This window comes from Idiotropiscis lumnitzeri, chromosome 10, assembly GCF_059441095.1.
Source record: "Idiotropiscis lumnitzeri isolate Australia: NSW breed Sydney's pygmy pipehorse chromosome 10, RoL_Ilum_1.0, whole genome shotgun sequence".
NCBI lineage: Eukaryota > Metazoa > Chordata > Actinopteri > Syngnathiformes > Syngnathidae > Idiotropiscis > Idiotropiscis lumnitzeri.
The window spans coordinates 11,170,574-11,184,350 of NC_142400.1; the positions used below are offsets into that span (position 1 = coordinate 11,170,574).

Sequence of the window (13,777 nt, forward strand, 5' to 3'; positions counted from 1 at the left end):
GTACGGACGGACTGCCTGGCATACAGCGGTGTGTGCAAATAACATCAGTGCCGCGCCTCTCCTTTTCTGAAGGGAGTTAAGCGCACTTCCACAATTAGCGGCTTCCATGAACGTGAAAGGAGACGAGTGCTATGTACACCTGACACTATGTCCGGAGGGCAGGAGGGGACCGGACACGCGAGGGAAAGATCCCGACCACCGGGGAGCGACGAGAGGCACAAGGGCCGCCTCGTGTGCGCTCTGGAGATGGAGATGACCAAGCGCGCCATGCACGCAAACTCCAAGGTGGATTGTGGGAACTACGACGGTTTGGTGCACAGAAACGGAGGGGACTCGACGGAGGTGTCCGTGCCCGTGTCTCCTCCGGGCAAGAGGGCGACTCAAATGGAGGGAGACGACCTGTACAGACTGCGGGATAGAAAGTTCTTGCTGGAGGACAAGAAGCGGCTGTGCGCGCTCGCTTTGGGATCAGCTCTGCTCGGAATTCTACTCATGATCCTCCATACTGAGATGTGCCCCTTTTTCTACAAACCGGTACGTGCGCCTGCCAGCTCTCTGCTTTGTCTATAACAACGGATATGCGTTTACTGAAGACGTTCTCTGACTTTAAAACAACTATAGTTTGGACAAAGCAGCTAAGACACACAAAAACGATTGCATGAAAGTATGCACACAAAAAGGGGGAGGGGGGTACAATTAAATAGTCAATGTCATTTACTGGCAGGGATGGTAAAACGACTCACATTGTACTGTACTTAAACACCTGTGTAAAAAACAAAGACGTGGAAATACTGATTCAACTCGTTTATTCAAGTGAAAGTACAGACTGAAATGTACAAAAGTCCATTTTTTTTTACTATCAATTACATACAATACATATTTCCATAAATTGGCACAAAAAACCCCAAACTGCACAGAAAATAAATTCTGCCTTCAATTACCTTGCAATTGTTGTAGGTTGTCAGGAACAACCTAAAAAAAAGTGTCATCAATGAGGCCGTCAGTGGGGAATATCTTGCTTCTCCAAACCTGTTGTTGTCCTTGTTAATTAATCACATTCCCACGTCTTACAAAAACCCCAAATTTCTCCATGTTAGGATGAAAAAAAGGGCAGCAGTAGGGCGTAAAAGTTAAAAGTTGTCAGAAAAAATAAATACTCAAGCCGATATACCTGACTTGGCTGGCAAACAGTTCCTATCACAATCTACTCGAACTACAAGCTGCAGTCTATACACTGAACTGAACGTACAATCAAGATGAATATTTTTAGTAGTCATTTACCACTACTACCTAATGCACATTTACAGTGCACATATCTTCAACATTTGTGATTTTTTTTTTTTTACATAGAATAAACTCTTAAAAAAATGGAAATACAGTACATGCTCTTTTATTGCATATGTGACAGAGAGAAGCCAAAGAAAAAGATCTAAACAGAGACGGTAGAGTCAGTCCTTTGATGCTCGCTGAACTACAGTCACTGAGAACTCTGAAATGTTGTGTGACTGACCGCGTAACTTCTTGGGTGCTGAACTTGAGAACATGAACATTTCATCCCTATAACGTCATTGATCGGAGGCACAAAATGAGACATTACACCCGAGAAACAATTTAGCATAAAATGCAAAATATCTGCCAAGCCAAACTACCTATAAAATAAGTATTAAGTATAATGTTGAACAATGTGTTTTTTTTTTTGAAAGGGCTGCTTTTTTCCTGCATTTCTGTATTGCTCTCATTGTCTTCAAAGTACAACCCCTCGTTTTCTAAAGCTATTAGTCATGCAGACTTGTGCTGGCCAAGTAATCCAGCATTGATTGCCGTCTAATTGTTTTGAAAACCACTCCAGTGCATTAATGCTGCCTGGTAGTGAAAGTGGAAGGCCCGACAAAGTTAATAGCAGCGCACAAAAAGTTATATTTTAAGCCCGACCCTGATGATTGTGCACGAAAAAAGGGCTATTTTGGGAGGATTTTTTCCACATTTGGCCTGTTCCCCTTGCAGCTAGATTAACCTCAGAACTTTCCGCGTCATTTAGAGTAAAATGTGAGTGTTTGCATGGGCAGTCTAAAAGTCAATACAGAATATGGTGAGTACAATTACGTTGGAGTGCGCACTTGCCCTTGGCCTCTGAAGGCACATCTTGATGTAAAGATGAAAAGTTTTCAGTTTGTTTGATTTCATTTTTGCTATTTTAGGTGCTCATATGGTTATTCACTTAATTACGATCTTTCAGGTTCGTTTTCATACGAGGACAGCACAGTGTTCAGAAAGTCTCCCTCTGAATTCCAGGTTTGAAACTTGTCTCTGGCTGCCGTCCACATTGGGAATAATGGATGTGAGGTTCAGTGAATACGTTAATATGTCCAAACGTGTGAATGGGATTGTAAAGGGTTAATTGTCTCTTGATGCCCTGTGATTGGCTGCCACGCACAACACTAATGACGACAAGCGCCATAGCAAATGCATATTCCGTATTTTCCGGATCATAAACCGCTAACTTTTTCCTAGATTTTGAACCATGCGTTTAATACAACGGCTTTTCTGTGTATTTTTCTTTCACCAGTAGGGGCGCTCTTCAGTTCAGAAAATACGCTAAATAAATCTCGATTTTATTTTCTCTTGGTTCTGTTCTGTCTTAATTAGCAAAGTTGTTGCCGTGTTAAAAGGCACTGTTTTAACAATTTATTTATGTACCTTTATGTGCATTCACAGTACAAACTCGTTTTGTACATGCAGTCAACAACAAATTTTTTTCAACATAGAAAACTGCGGCTTATCGCCTGGTGTGGCTTGCATATCGTTTTTCGTTGGTTTTGTTTTTTTCCCCAAAAGGAGTTGCTGTGGCTTAAATACAGGTGCGACCATGATAATGACTTTACCTTCATAATAGGAGACACTATAACCTGAGTCACGAGCTAATTTGAGACAAAGCTGCCTTAAGTGCACACATCATAAAATGACTGTAGTGAATTGTTAGTTATTTCCTGTTTGAAACTTTTAAATAAACCATACAACCCCTCAAATCAGGTGCACGTGACTTACCTTGGCTTCCATTTATTTATTACATTACTAACAAACCAGACCAAAAACCTTTGCATTGGATTTTCATTATGTTTTCCTCCCGCAATTGCCCGGGGGAGGGCTGACCTGCTGATGATGTCTCGTCCAAGACTGTGAGAAAGAATCTGTGTGAAGGTTAACCCAAAATTAAACTCATTGGGCTTTAGATGACTATTTCCAACAGGAAAACATTACAAAAACACTTTTAGAAAGCTGGCAGGAAACATGCCGTTGAACTTTCTGTTATGGAATGTGGTGAAATGTTCAGCCTTTTTGTGGAGTCCGCTAATTAGAACCCTGACGGAATACAGACACAGTATGGACGCTATTGCAGAAACGGGAGGAAAAACTTGGGGAATGCCAACAGGGGCGTCACGTCGTACCACCTACACGCTCAACTTTCCTCGATGGTGAATGTTTGTCATTAACTTTGAAAATGTAAATCACATTTGAGTGCGTCAAAACTTCCACTGAACTTGCATTGGATGCTTTGAGACTTTTAAAGCAAAGACCTTGTGAGAAGAAGATGCATTGGAAACCTGTACGGATCAATTCTTTACAGTAGAGCAACTGTGAATTATCAATCTTTTTACAAATATCATATAGTCATGTGAAACGAAATTGTGTTAATAATAATAATTTATTCTTAATTTAATTATTGTTGTACGTACACAAAATAAAAATGGCTAACTATCTAACTAACTAAACGCAAACATAATCAGTACGCTTTCTTGGAGGACTACAGAGATATGAGGAAATTTACTGGTGAGATTTTGAAATTCTGAGGATGTGTCTCTCAGTGATCAAGTGATTATCAGATCTTTTTCATCTATTATTTTGATAATCAATTAGTGGTCAATTATTCGATTTATCGTTGCACTTATAGTTCTTAATTTAAATTCATATTACGTATTTATCTATTCATAAATGAATTAAATATTGCTATTTTTGGTTGTTTAATTATTGTGCCTTTTGGTGACACCCTTAACAAAGGTAATGCAATCACTGTCATACAATATAATACATGAAAATTCATACATACTATATATTTTAGTGGCATTCCTTCATCACATAATGTGGACATTTAGTCGCTCCGAGAAGGCAAGAGCAAAGTTGGATCTACAGAAGGCACTTTATTTGCTAACTTTGAAATGAACCAGCCATCCGGTAATTCTCACGGTACTCTAGATGTGCCACTCCAAGCACATGGTATATGGCAAACAAAATGAAACAGTTTTGACTTTCAGTGACAAGTGAAATGGGAGTCGAGCCACAGATGTTCCTCACATTGCAAACATGTCAAAAGAAGTTAACCCCTGTTAAATGAGGAAAAAAAAAAAAATCCGAAGTGCGTTCCATATGGGGTACGGTTTCTCATGAAATTCTTTTGAGAATCCTGTAAAGCAAATTCTGATATTTCTTTTTTATTAAATACAATACATTTTAAGATAATTGCTGAAAACGTGAAAAGATTAAAAACTATGTAGTATTTAATAGTGGAGACGCAGCGTCAAACTATTTTTCACCATTTCAGTTGTCTTGATTATTTGGGGGCGTGGCAAAAATGGCACCCTCAGCCAGAGCTGGAGTCAGCCCTCCCCCACTATAGAAGACCTCGAGCGCCTTGGTTCACATCAGCAGCTATCTGTCAGAACTGCGACAGCTATGTCTGTCCTGAAATTCCATCTTCGCTTCGGAAAGTCGACGGGTGTGGCTGCTTTAGAGCGCCTTGTTGCTGCTTGCACGAACGTCACGCAAAGGGAGATGGACGAACGAAGACGGGGTTGAAAATTTAAAAAACAAAAAACAGTCTGACGTAAAAGCCAGCTTGCCTACCGTATTTCAGGCTGGCACGGCCTCTTTAGAGTGCCTCATTGTCAGCTGTGAGTGCGCTTACAAAAGAACTACAGTATTTTGGTTTTACCTGCTTTTTGTGTTTTCTGATCCCTACCAGTCAAATCGCTATAAAGTGTTTGAGCTTTGTTCCACAACAGCTTTGTTTGTGTATTTTCAAAGACGTAACACTATCTTGACCTCATTAAATAACCTCAATGATCATTCTAGACTCAACAATTAAATTGCTTCCTATTGATTAGAATTAAATATTCTGTTACTTTGTCACAATGTTTTTTTTTTTTTTTTTTTTTTTTTCCTGTCCAGGGCACCGACATTGCCTTAATCATCAACTGTTCCATCAGCCTCTCCACTGGCTGTCTCCTCATCTTCATCATCGCGTTCCATTACAAGGACATCAGGGTGAGTTCCTCTGTTTCCAATAGTTTAGATTCCCTCACGGTACTGTTTTGATTTGTGTGCGTGAAGCGCTCCTCATCAGGGTGTGGCCTGCCATATTTTGTGCAACATGCCAATAAATGTCCAAAACAATTTTCTTTGACTTGTAGGGCAATTGTTGGAGGTCTTACTCCACTGATGGTAGCCTCAACACCAATTATGCACGCTTTTTTTTGGTAAATGTATTTATATTTTAGAATAGAAATTCCTAGTCAAAACCTTTCTCCACATGAGCATACACATTAGTCGGAGCCGCAACGTGTTTCCAATCCACATGGCTGTTGTGTGAGGAACTTAGTATACATGAAGGGATTGGGTTGAGATGAAACACAATAAACACTCTCACAATTACAGCATGCATGTTGCCAATATGTGCTTTACAAAAAAGTACAAAAGTCCACACTCAACGGTGGGTGGTCAGAACCAGTAAGGCCTTGCAATGGCCTGCATTTGCACCCCAAATTTGAATTTTTGTTCCGTGAAACGGAGATTTATTTAGCGTATTTTCTGAACTATAGAGCGCTCCTACTGGTGAAAGAAAATCCACAGAAAAGCCGTTGTATTAGCCACATGGTTCAAAATCTAGGGAAAAAGTAGCGCCTTATAGCCCGGAAAATACGGTAATACTCATAATCATTTGTGGGGAATATGAACTTTTTAGATTTTGTCATGCTGTTAGACGTACAGTATATTGATTTTGCACTACTACAGATGATGTATGTGGCACACACACACATTTATTTTGTATTATAGAATTGCCACGGGATAGTGGTATTAAGAGGAGCGTTAAAGTTCCCACTGAAGACCCAGGTAGCAAATGGCTCCCCGTCACTGACTAGACTGCAGGCTTTTGTTACTCCTAAAGCCGAGCAGTTGCTGTTGCACTCTTACCTAAAGTGTTTTTAAATGTGGTTAGGAGCCGTGTGCGATACAAGGAGGGGTTCACGCATGCTGAGAAGAGATAAGGAGACGCTAACACACTCACAGTGTTAACTGCCTGTAAATGTTTTTCCTTGTCCTATATTGTTAGCGATGACAAACTCATCACATCTAGTACAACAGTGTTCTTACACTTTGGATTAGTGCAAGTAGAGAACATTAACGGCATTAATCATTTATGAAGACTATTATGATACATATCGTTGTGTTGATGTTTGTTGTTTTTATTGTTAAGCCTTTGCAGGAACTGTTGCCCTGAAAGATTATCATTGATTTTTTTTAATGTGATCTTATCTTTACCTTTCATCATCCATTTATGAGCATGACACATTTTCCTTAACTCTGCATTTGAGTGGCAACAGCAGGAAAACAGTTCTTCACATTCAGTAACCATCTGTATTTTCTATTTTCAATGTTATTTAGGTATGAATCTAATCAAATTCCCAATATCTTTCAGCTCTTCATCATCGATCAAAACCAGGTGGACTGGCGTATTGCCATGACCAGTCACAGAATTTTCCTGATCACGCTCGAGCTATTAGCCTGCGCCATCCATCCCGTCGGCACATACTGGGAGGTGGGCCTCCACGGCAACTCGTCTTTCTCACCTCCGCTATGCGACTCCAACCATCACAATACAGCCCTGGCGGATTTGGAGCTGCTGCTGTCAGTGCTGATGTTTTTGCGCCTATACCTGGTGCACCGGGCCGTCCTGCTGCACAGCAAAGTGTTGCTTAGCGCCTCCTACAGGAGCATTGGCTCACTCAACAATATCAACTTTACGTTCCGCTTCGTACTCAAGGTGCTGATGAACAAGTACCCGGCTCGCACCCTGCTGGTCTTTATCCTCTTCTTCTGGCTCACGGCATCCTGGATGCTTACCCTGTGCGAGAGGTAAGAAACTCTTCAACACTAGCCGTATCAATTCATATTTACTGAGAGTGAAGTGTTATCACTGCAGGTCAAACTGTTTGCAAAAGCACATGCAACAGTGGAGCCAATAAAATACAAAGCCTCTGAGGTTCTGAAGTGTACTGATTCCTATTCAAAGTGAGTTTGAATGTGAGCCTCTTCCCTAAGTGGGTGTGCACACTTGTGCAATCATATGTCAATTGTTTATTTTTACTTCCCCTTTCAAATAGGTTGTTTTTTTTTAATTGAAGGGTACGGGTTCTAGGTCACATTAATGGTGCAAAAAGTTTTATTTTTTGTATAAAAAAAACTTGGCATTTGAAGAGGGGTGTGTAGACTTTTTATACTCACTGTAAATCTGACAGACCATCCCTCAATTTTCTGCAAAGTTCAAAACAACTTTTCAGAAGAAATGTGTTAACACATTGTAACACAGCACATCAGCATTTCTTTAAATTGAAAATTACTATGACCCCAGCTTACAAATACAGTAAAATTGTAAGTAAAAATATTAGCTAATACTATCAGTATAAGATTTGTACTATTTGTTTGTCATGCACTTCTTCTTCTTCAACTGAGCCCAGCCATTGTTGAAAGTTTTATTCCTCCATGAACCTTGATGGTCAGTTTAATTTATTATAATTAGAGCTTTACAATATTGGTTGTGATTAGCACAAGACATCGAGTGGAGCTTTGAATGACCTACTGTTGACATTGAATTCAATACAACAAGTTTGCATTACTTACAGGGAGTCTACTCAACCCTTGTACACAATGTGACTAACAGGCCGCACCTTAGAAGACTGACTGTGCACACGAAACGTCTTAAATTTATGAATGTCACATATTGTAATGGCCAGAGCTGGGCAGTTGACCCCTTTTTTTTGCCAGTAAGTCCCCCACCCCCCGCAACCCTGTACAAGACAACCGGCGTTTATGATGACACAATGACAGTAATTACAAGGCTATATGTTACATATACTGAATACATCTTTATTCTGAATTCATTTTAAATTCTTCGGGTCAGCCTCAACTCGAGGTGAAGGTGTATCACAATTGTGGGCAAATGTGTGATTATTTACAATAGCAGTTAATGTAATCCACAAAATGCACATTCTGTTGTTCATGTGTTCATTTACAGTCGGCTACACTTTAATACAAAATCAAGATGCGGTTCCACTTTTGATTCCTCTCCACTGCAGGCAGACGGCAGGCTCGACAGATCACATGGAAACGGCCTTGTGGCTCATCGCCATCACCTTCCTGACGGTGGGCTACGGCGACGTGGCGCCCAACACTCGCTGTGGCAAGTCGGTGTGTCTCTTCACCGGAGTCATGGTAACTCGCTAAGACTTGGATTCACTTTTCTTGCTGAGACATGCGTGTTGTGGCCTCTGAGATGCTTTATCTCAGTTTGAATTGCTCCGAATGCGGAAGACCGAGTTGATATGAAAAAGCATTCAAGATGTTCCGTTGCTGTGCTGTTTCCTCATATTCCATCATGTGCAAAATGTTTCGCTTCGTCTGCCTTTTCAATGGCTCGGAAGTCATATTCACGATTTTCTTCAATCAAATTGATAAACATTTATCGCTCCTCTTTTAATCTCTATAATGTTGTATTGGTCATTACATTTTATTCTTCATTCTTCTGCCTTTCACTTCGGTAAATGACATCCCGTTTTCAAAAACGTCCTACTCCGCATTATGCCCTCATTCTATTTCTTTGAATACGATCCAAACGGCAACATCTTTACAAGCATTCTTCTCAGAAACAATTCTCAAAACTTAATGCAGTATATTTAGTTCTAGCAGTGGTTTGCAAGGCACAGTGGAAACTTGAGCAGAATGTTTTGTTCTGAGATAATGTGCTAAAGATATACAACAAATATGGTACAGTATTTGAATTTAGCTTAGTTAGTATGAAAATTATTTTTCAAGTTAACAGTCCTACTAAAAATATAAATATTACATATAAGAGAGACTTAACAACGAATTGCTCAGCGGGCCGGATTATAGAACGAAACAGGCATGTGTTTGTGGCCTGCGGGCCGTACTTTGACCACCCCTGCTTTCGGGAAACGAGACATTGTTCCATCATTGCCTAATAATAGGATCTTCGACTTGTCATGCACTATCCCAAACAACTTAAACAAATATCTCAGTCTCATGGGAATAAGTAAGAAATCGTTTGAGGGCTGGATAAAAAGGGCATGTCCGCCTGATGACAGACAGGTGCGAAAAAAGAGGGAGTGGGTGTGCGAGTATAACAAGTCAAGTAATAGCAAGAGTGAGTGAGGACTAGCGTTCCCTGAGTTAGCAGTGGATGTGTGAGAGCAGATTAGTCTCTCTGCAGATGTGGGAATGAGAATGGAAAACCATCATTTCTATTTCTCCATCATCTTTTTATAAGTTCCCCTTATAAGGCAAAGCTTTCCATCCTATCCATTTTTAGGGTCTTTTTATTGCCTTTGGCAGCACTACAACGAGGGTGTGCCAACCTGTGCCCACCACACGGAAAAGATAAATGTCCCATTTCCCAACAGAGCCCTGGTGGGAGCCAGCCACCGGAACGCTGTGCACACCTGAATAATGGTGGATAATGGTCGATGCTTAAGAAACGCTAGCTTGGACATTATTCAGGCAACAGCGTGTGTGTCAGGAGTTGAGCGTTTTCATAGTGGAGCCGAGTGCAAGATGTACTCAAAATAAAATGGATTTACTGAATTAATATAAGTAAATGGAGAAAAAAAAAGAACACAAATCACAAAATGGGGATGGACTGAAGCAAAAGAAATGATACAACAAAGACAGAAAGAAACCATCGAACTTGGAAGTTGGGACTTCTCCGTCCAGGAAAAGTTCACCTGGGGGGACCTTTCATTTCATTTTGTCCAAATAGTGTATGTGATTCAAATCGAATGCTTTCTTATTCAGTATTTCCCTTTGTCCTTCTCTTTCTGATGCAAGCTGAAGAGAAAAAAAAGGTAAAATGTGCTTTTGTTATTATTTGTGGTGGTTACGAGCTCCCTGCAGTGTTTTCAGTGTGTGTTCTGTGACGTGTGTGTTTGTGTTACGGTGTGTGTATTTTTGTTTTGGGGTCCGTCTTAATCATTCTGTCGTCCGCTGCCCAGCAAAAGCAGCCAGCTATTCTCAGAGGAAACGGCCACTATTATAGCTCTGCCACACAGCCTTGTGTTTAACTATTGAACCCTACGTGTAAATAGAACTTTGATTAATTGGAGAAAACCATACGAGGTATGAAGAACGAAACTGACCTATTATTTTTTTTTTTTCCTTCAAGAGGAATATGTCGCCAGGGTATAAATATTTGTTGACGGTACGATCATGACGGACAGTTTTGTGTTTTGTGTCGCTTTTCAGGGTGTAGCCTGCACCGCCATGCTGGTCGCCGTGGTAACCAAGAAGCTGGCGTTGAATAAAGGAGAGAAGCATGTGCACTTTTTCATGCTGGATATCCAGATCTCGAAAGGGGTAAGAGCTACAAAAACACATTCTTAGTGCATGTGGAAATCATTGAGTTTCACATATAACATGATTGATATTTCCAAAACAACCATTTGGCAAAATTGCTATTTAATTAGCTAATGGAAAATTGTGCTGTAATGAACAAAGAGCTTGTTGAGCGGTTGTTATAGTTTGCTGTGAGGCTGGACAACATTAAAAAAGAAGTTAATTACAAATTGTAAATGCGCTCGTATGTTTAATGGTAATATTTTGCGAGTGAGATTTTATATTTGAGTTTTATATAATAAATTTTTTTACGTTATTTTTTTAGCTTGAACAGACAATCTGTGTGTGTGAGCAGGGACGATTTTGAGAATTCCGGTTTCGCAAAGTCATTTGATAAATGTGCACATTAATATTCAGTTGCACAATTTTTAAAAGGTTTTATCACGTGACACGACCAAATAAAGTCATTTTAAAGTAATTTATCAATAAAGGGTTAAGTTCAGCCTTAGGTGGATTTCTCTTTTCTGAAAAGTCGTGGCGATGAATTATAACGCATAGTAAAATATTGTGCAAACTTATAGGTCAAACTGAAAAATAAAAAATGAAATGATCTCAAAAACTTGATGTGCTTGACAAAAACTAAAGACGTATTGTTAAATCAGCATGAATACACAGAAAGCCATCGCTGATGAACATTTTTAGTTGAAATAATTACCACTATTTTCTGTAACGGTTAGTACACTAATATGAAGGACCTAAAGTATGTTTTTAATGCTACGTTAAAATTTACATACAATAACATTTCATCTAAATAATATCATTAAATCAATCATTTTTTTAAAAACAGATTAAAACAATATCAATATTTATAATAATAATATTGGTTCTAGTGGTTGAACGTAATCTCTGATTACATTCTGTCCCTGGGAGAAGCATCAAAGTAAGTTAGAAGATTAATAATTCAGTCGGAAATTTCTCATTGCGCTTTCAAAAATGTTAAGGGCTCACAAATGTAAAAATTGAAAGAGTAACTTCATGATGCTGGATGCTGTCTGAGACAAATGTATTTGTAAAGCATAGATGCTATTTATAATTATTTCTTCACATTATGTTTACAACACAATATATTTGGATTCACAGTATTTCCAAATCTATTATTTGGGCCATATTTGAGTCATGCTCACCTCAATGCTTTGGTCAGCATGGTGGGAGAAGGGGAAACTCGACCGATTTCCACGTGTCATGCGCATGTTTTGGTTTGTAGGCCTTTTCATATTTATTTTTAGTCCGGTCAACCTTTTTACAGCCTTTTCAAGGCGTCAAACAGAGGAAATCATCTTTAGTCCGGAAAGCAACTTGTGTCAGCTAAGGACGGCGGCAGTGATTGGCAGGATGTGTGTGTGTGTGTGCATGTGTTTATATAATGTTCGTCCTTAAACATTAGGGATGAAAACGTTGAACCAATACATTCTGCAGGGTCTCCCGTTGTTCATGTGATTATAGCATCTTCAGCATTCACGTACTGTAAATCAAATTTAGTTAAAACAAGGAGCAATTACTGTTCAGTAATTCCTCGGTTATCGCAGGGGTTATATTTCAGACTACCCCACTGATAGACAAAATTATTATTCATATATGGTATATTTCAACGCTTTAGGCATAAAACCACTACTATATGCATGTGAGGTACAATAATTATTTTGTTCAAGCAGGGACCTGGTTTGTTGAGGGATATTGGAGTCAGCAAATGAGAGTGCAGAATTAGTTGGCTGCTAACTAGCTAAAATATTCGCCACTGTGTGTTGAGTGACTCGGCGACAGGAATCGGCAGGTCATCTGTAAATATGTGCTTGTGTGTAACTAGCATGTTATTACAAAGTTATTACAAAAAGTGAACTAAGGCAAATTTTGTCAGGCATTAGGACAGGCAGGCATACATTTATGTGAAGTGAACATTTCATTGAGAGGAGTAGTTTACACTTTGAGATGGGACACAACATGCAGGTGACATTAAAAACCAACGCCGTGCTGAGTAATTTTAACGAGCTGAGCTGAATTGCCAGAAAGATCTGTGTTTCCTCTCAAACCTCCGCTATCTCCGGCGACACAGGTGGCATTTGCGCTCATAAATTAAGTCGATGAGACACCGGAGCAAAGCAGCACTCTTTTTGATCGTGCACGTTAGGTCGGAAATAGTAATTCCAGGATTGCCCACGCATGAGACAGAGACATTATACTGCAGTGTAAAATTGCACTGCAGTTTGTGTGGAAAATAATCACGATAATGCCCTTGCAATAAATGAAATCCACGATGCAGAAATAACCTAGTGAAATTCTCCCAAAGCATGTTTTTATAGTATTCATGCCACTTAATTTTTTAAAAGGAAAAATAATATAAACACATCATTTATTGAGAGTGATTAAAATTAATGGATAAGGGATAATGAACCGATTCGATCGTTTATATACTGTAAATTATATATTTTTTTCCACACTAACAAATTTGTGCATCTTCTTTCAAATTTACACCATATCAGAGTAAATTGTGTCCGACCATCTAGCGGTCAAGAATATAATCACACACATACTAATCACGATTTAGTGGCACTGCTAACCTGCAACCTGCACTGTTGGGAGATTTACTGTATTTGAAACCTCCGCGATATAACAAATAATCCACAATAAAAAACCCGAAATCTGAGACCCTGCGTGAGGCGCGAGTAATGACTGAAATGGATTCGAAGGAAGAGTTGATGTCGACGGAAACATGACACTGTGAGTTATGTGTTTGTGTGTCTTGCGGAGGTGTTCCTCTATTTGCACGACTCAACGGGACTTATTAAGTATTTGCTTAGCATTCAGAAAAAAGGGAGGCGTCTAATAAACAAACAATTACAAAGAAATGCTGCCCTAAACATTTTTAGGCCTCATTTAAATGATTTCCTTTGTGAGGTGTGAAGCCCACGCATGTGTTCTTAGCAAACTATGTGCACTGTTTTGGAGGATACAACCATTTCCTCTCTTCCAGTGGCTGCATCCTGTCACAAGGTGCATCTTTACACATTGCTCACTGATTGTTTTGGTCCTTGTGTGTGTGCGT

The 13,777-nt window shown here is 39.5% G+C and overlaps 1 protein-coding gene across 3 annotated transcripts in view; it reads left to right on the forward strand.

Annotated features, from left to right (window-relative positions):
* Positions 1-13,777, forward strand: part of kcnn4 (potassium intermediate/small conductance calcium-activated channel, subfamily N, member 4) — a 19,849-nt gene continuing 6,072 nt past the window's right edge. Inside the window, exons 1-5 of one of the 3 annotated variants that reach the window (XM_088306669.1) lie at positions 1-534; positions 5,224-5,319; positions 6,752-7,188; positions 8,409-8,520; positions 10,588-10,698. In XM_088306669.1, the coding sequence (XP_088162795.1) occupies positions 148-534; positions 5,224-5,319; positions 6,752-7,188; positions 8,409-8,520; positions 10,588-10,698 (1,143 nt within the window). In that variant the 5' untranslated portion in view covers positions 1-147. Of the gene's footprint in view, positions 535-5,223; positions 5,320-6,751; positions 7,189-8,408; positions 8,545-10,587; positions 10,699-13,777 lie in introns of all 3 variants that reach the window. The other 2 variants (XM_088306668.1, XM_088306667.1) reach the window with 2 other exon arrangements.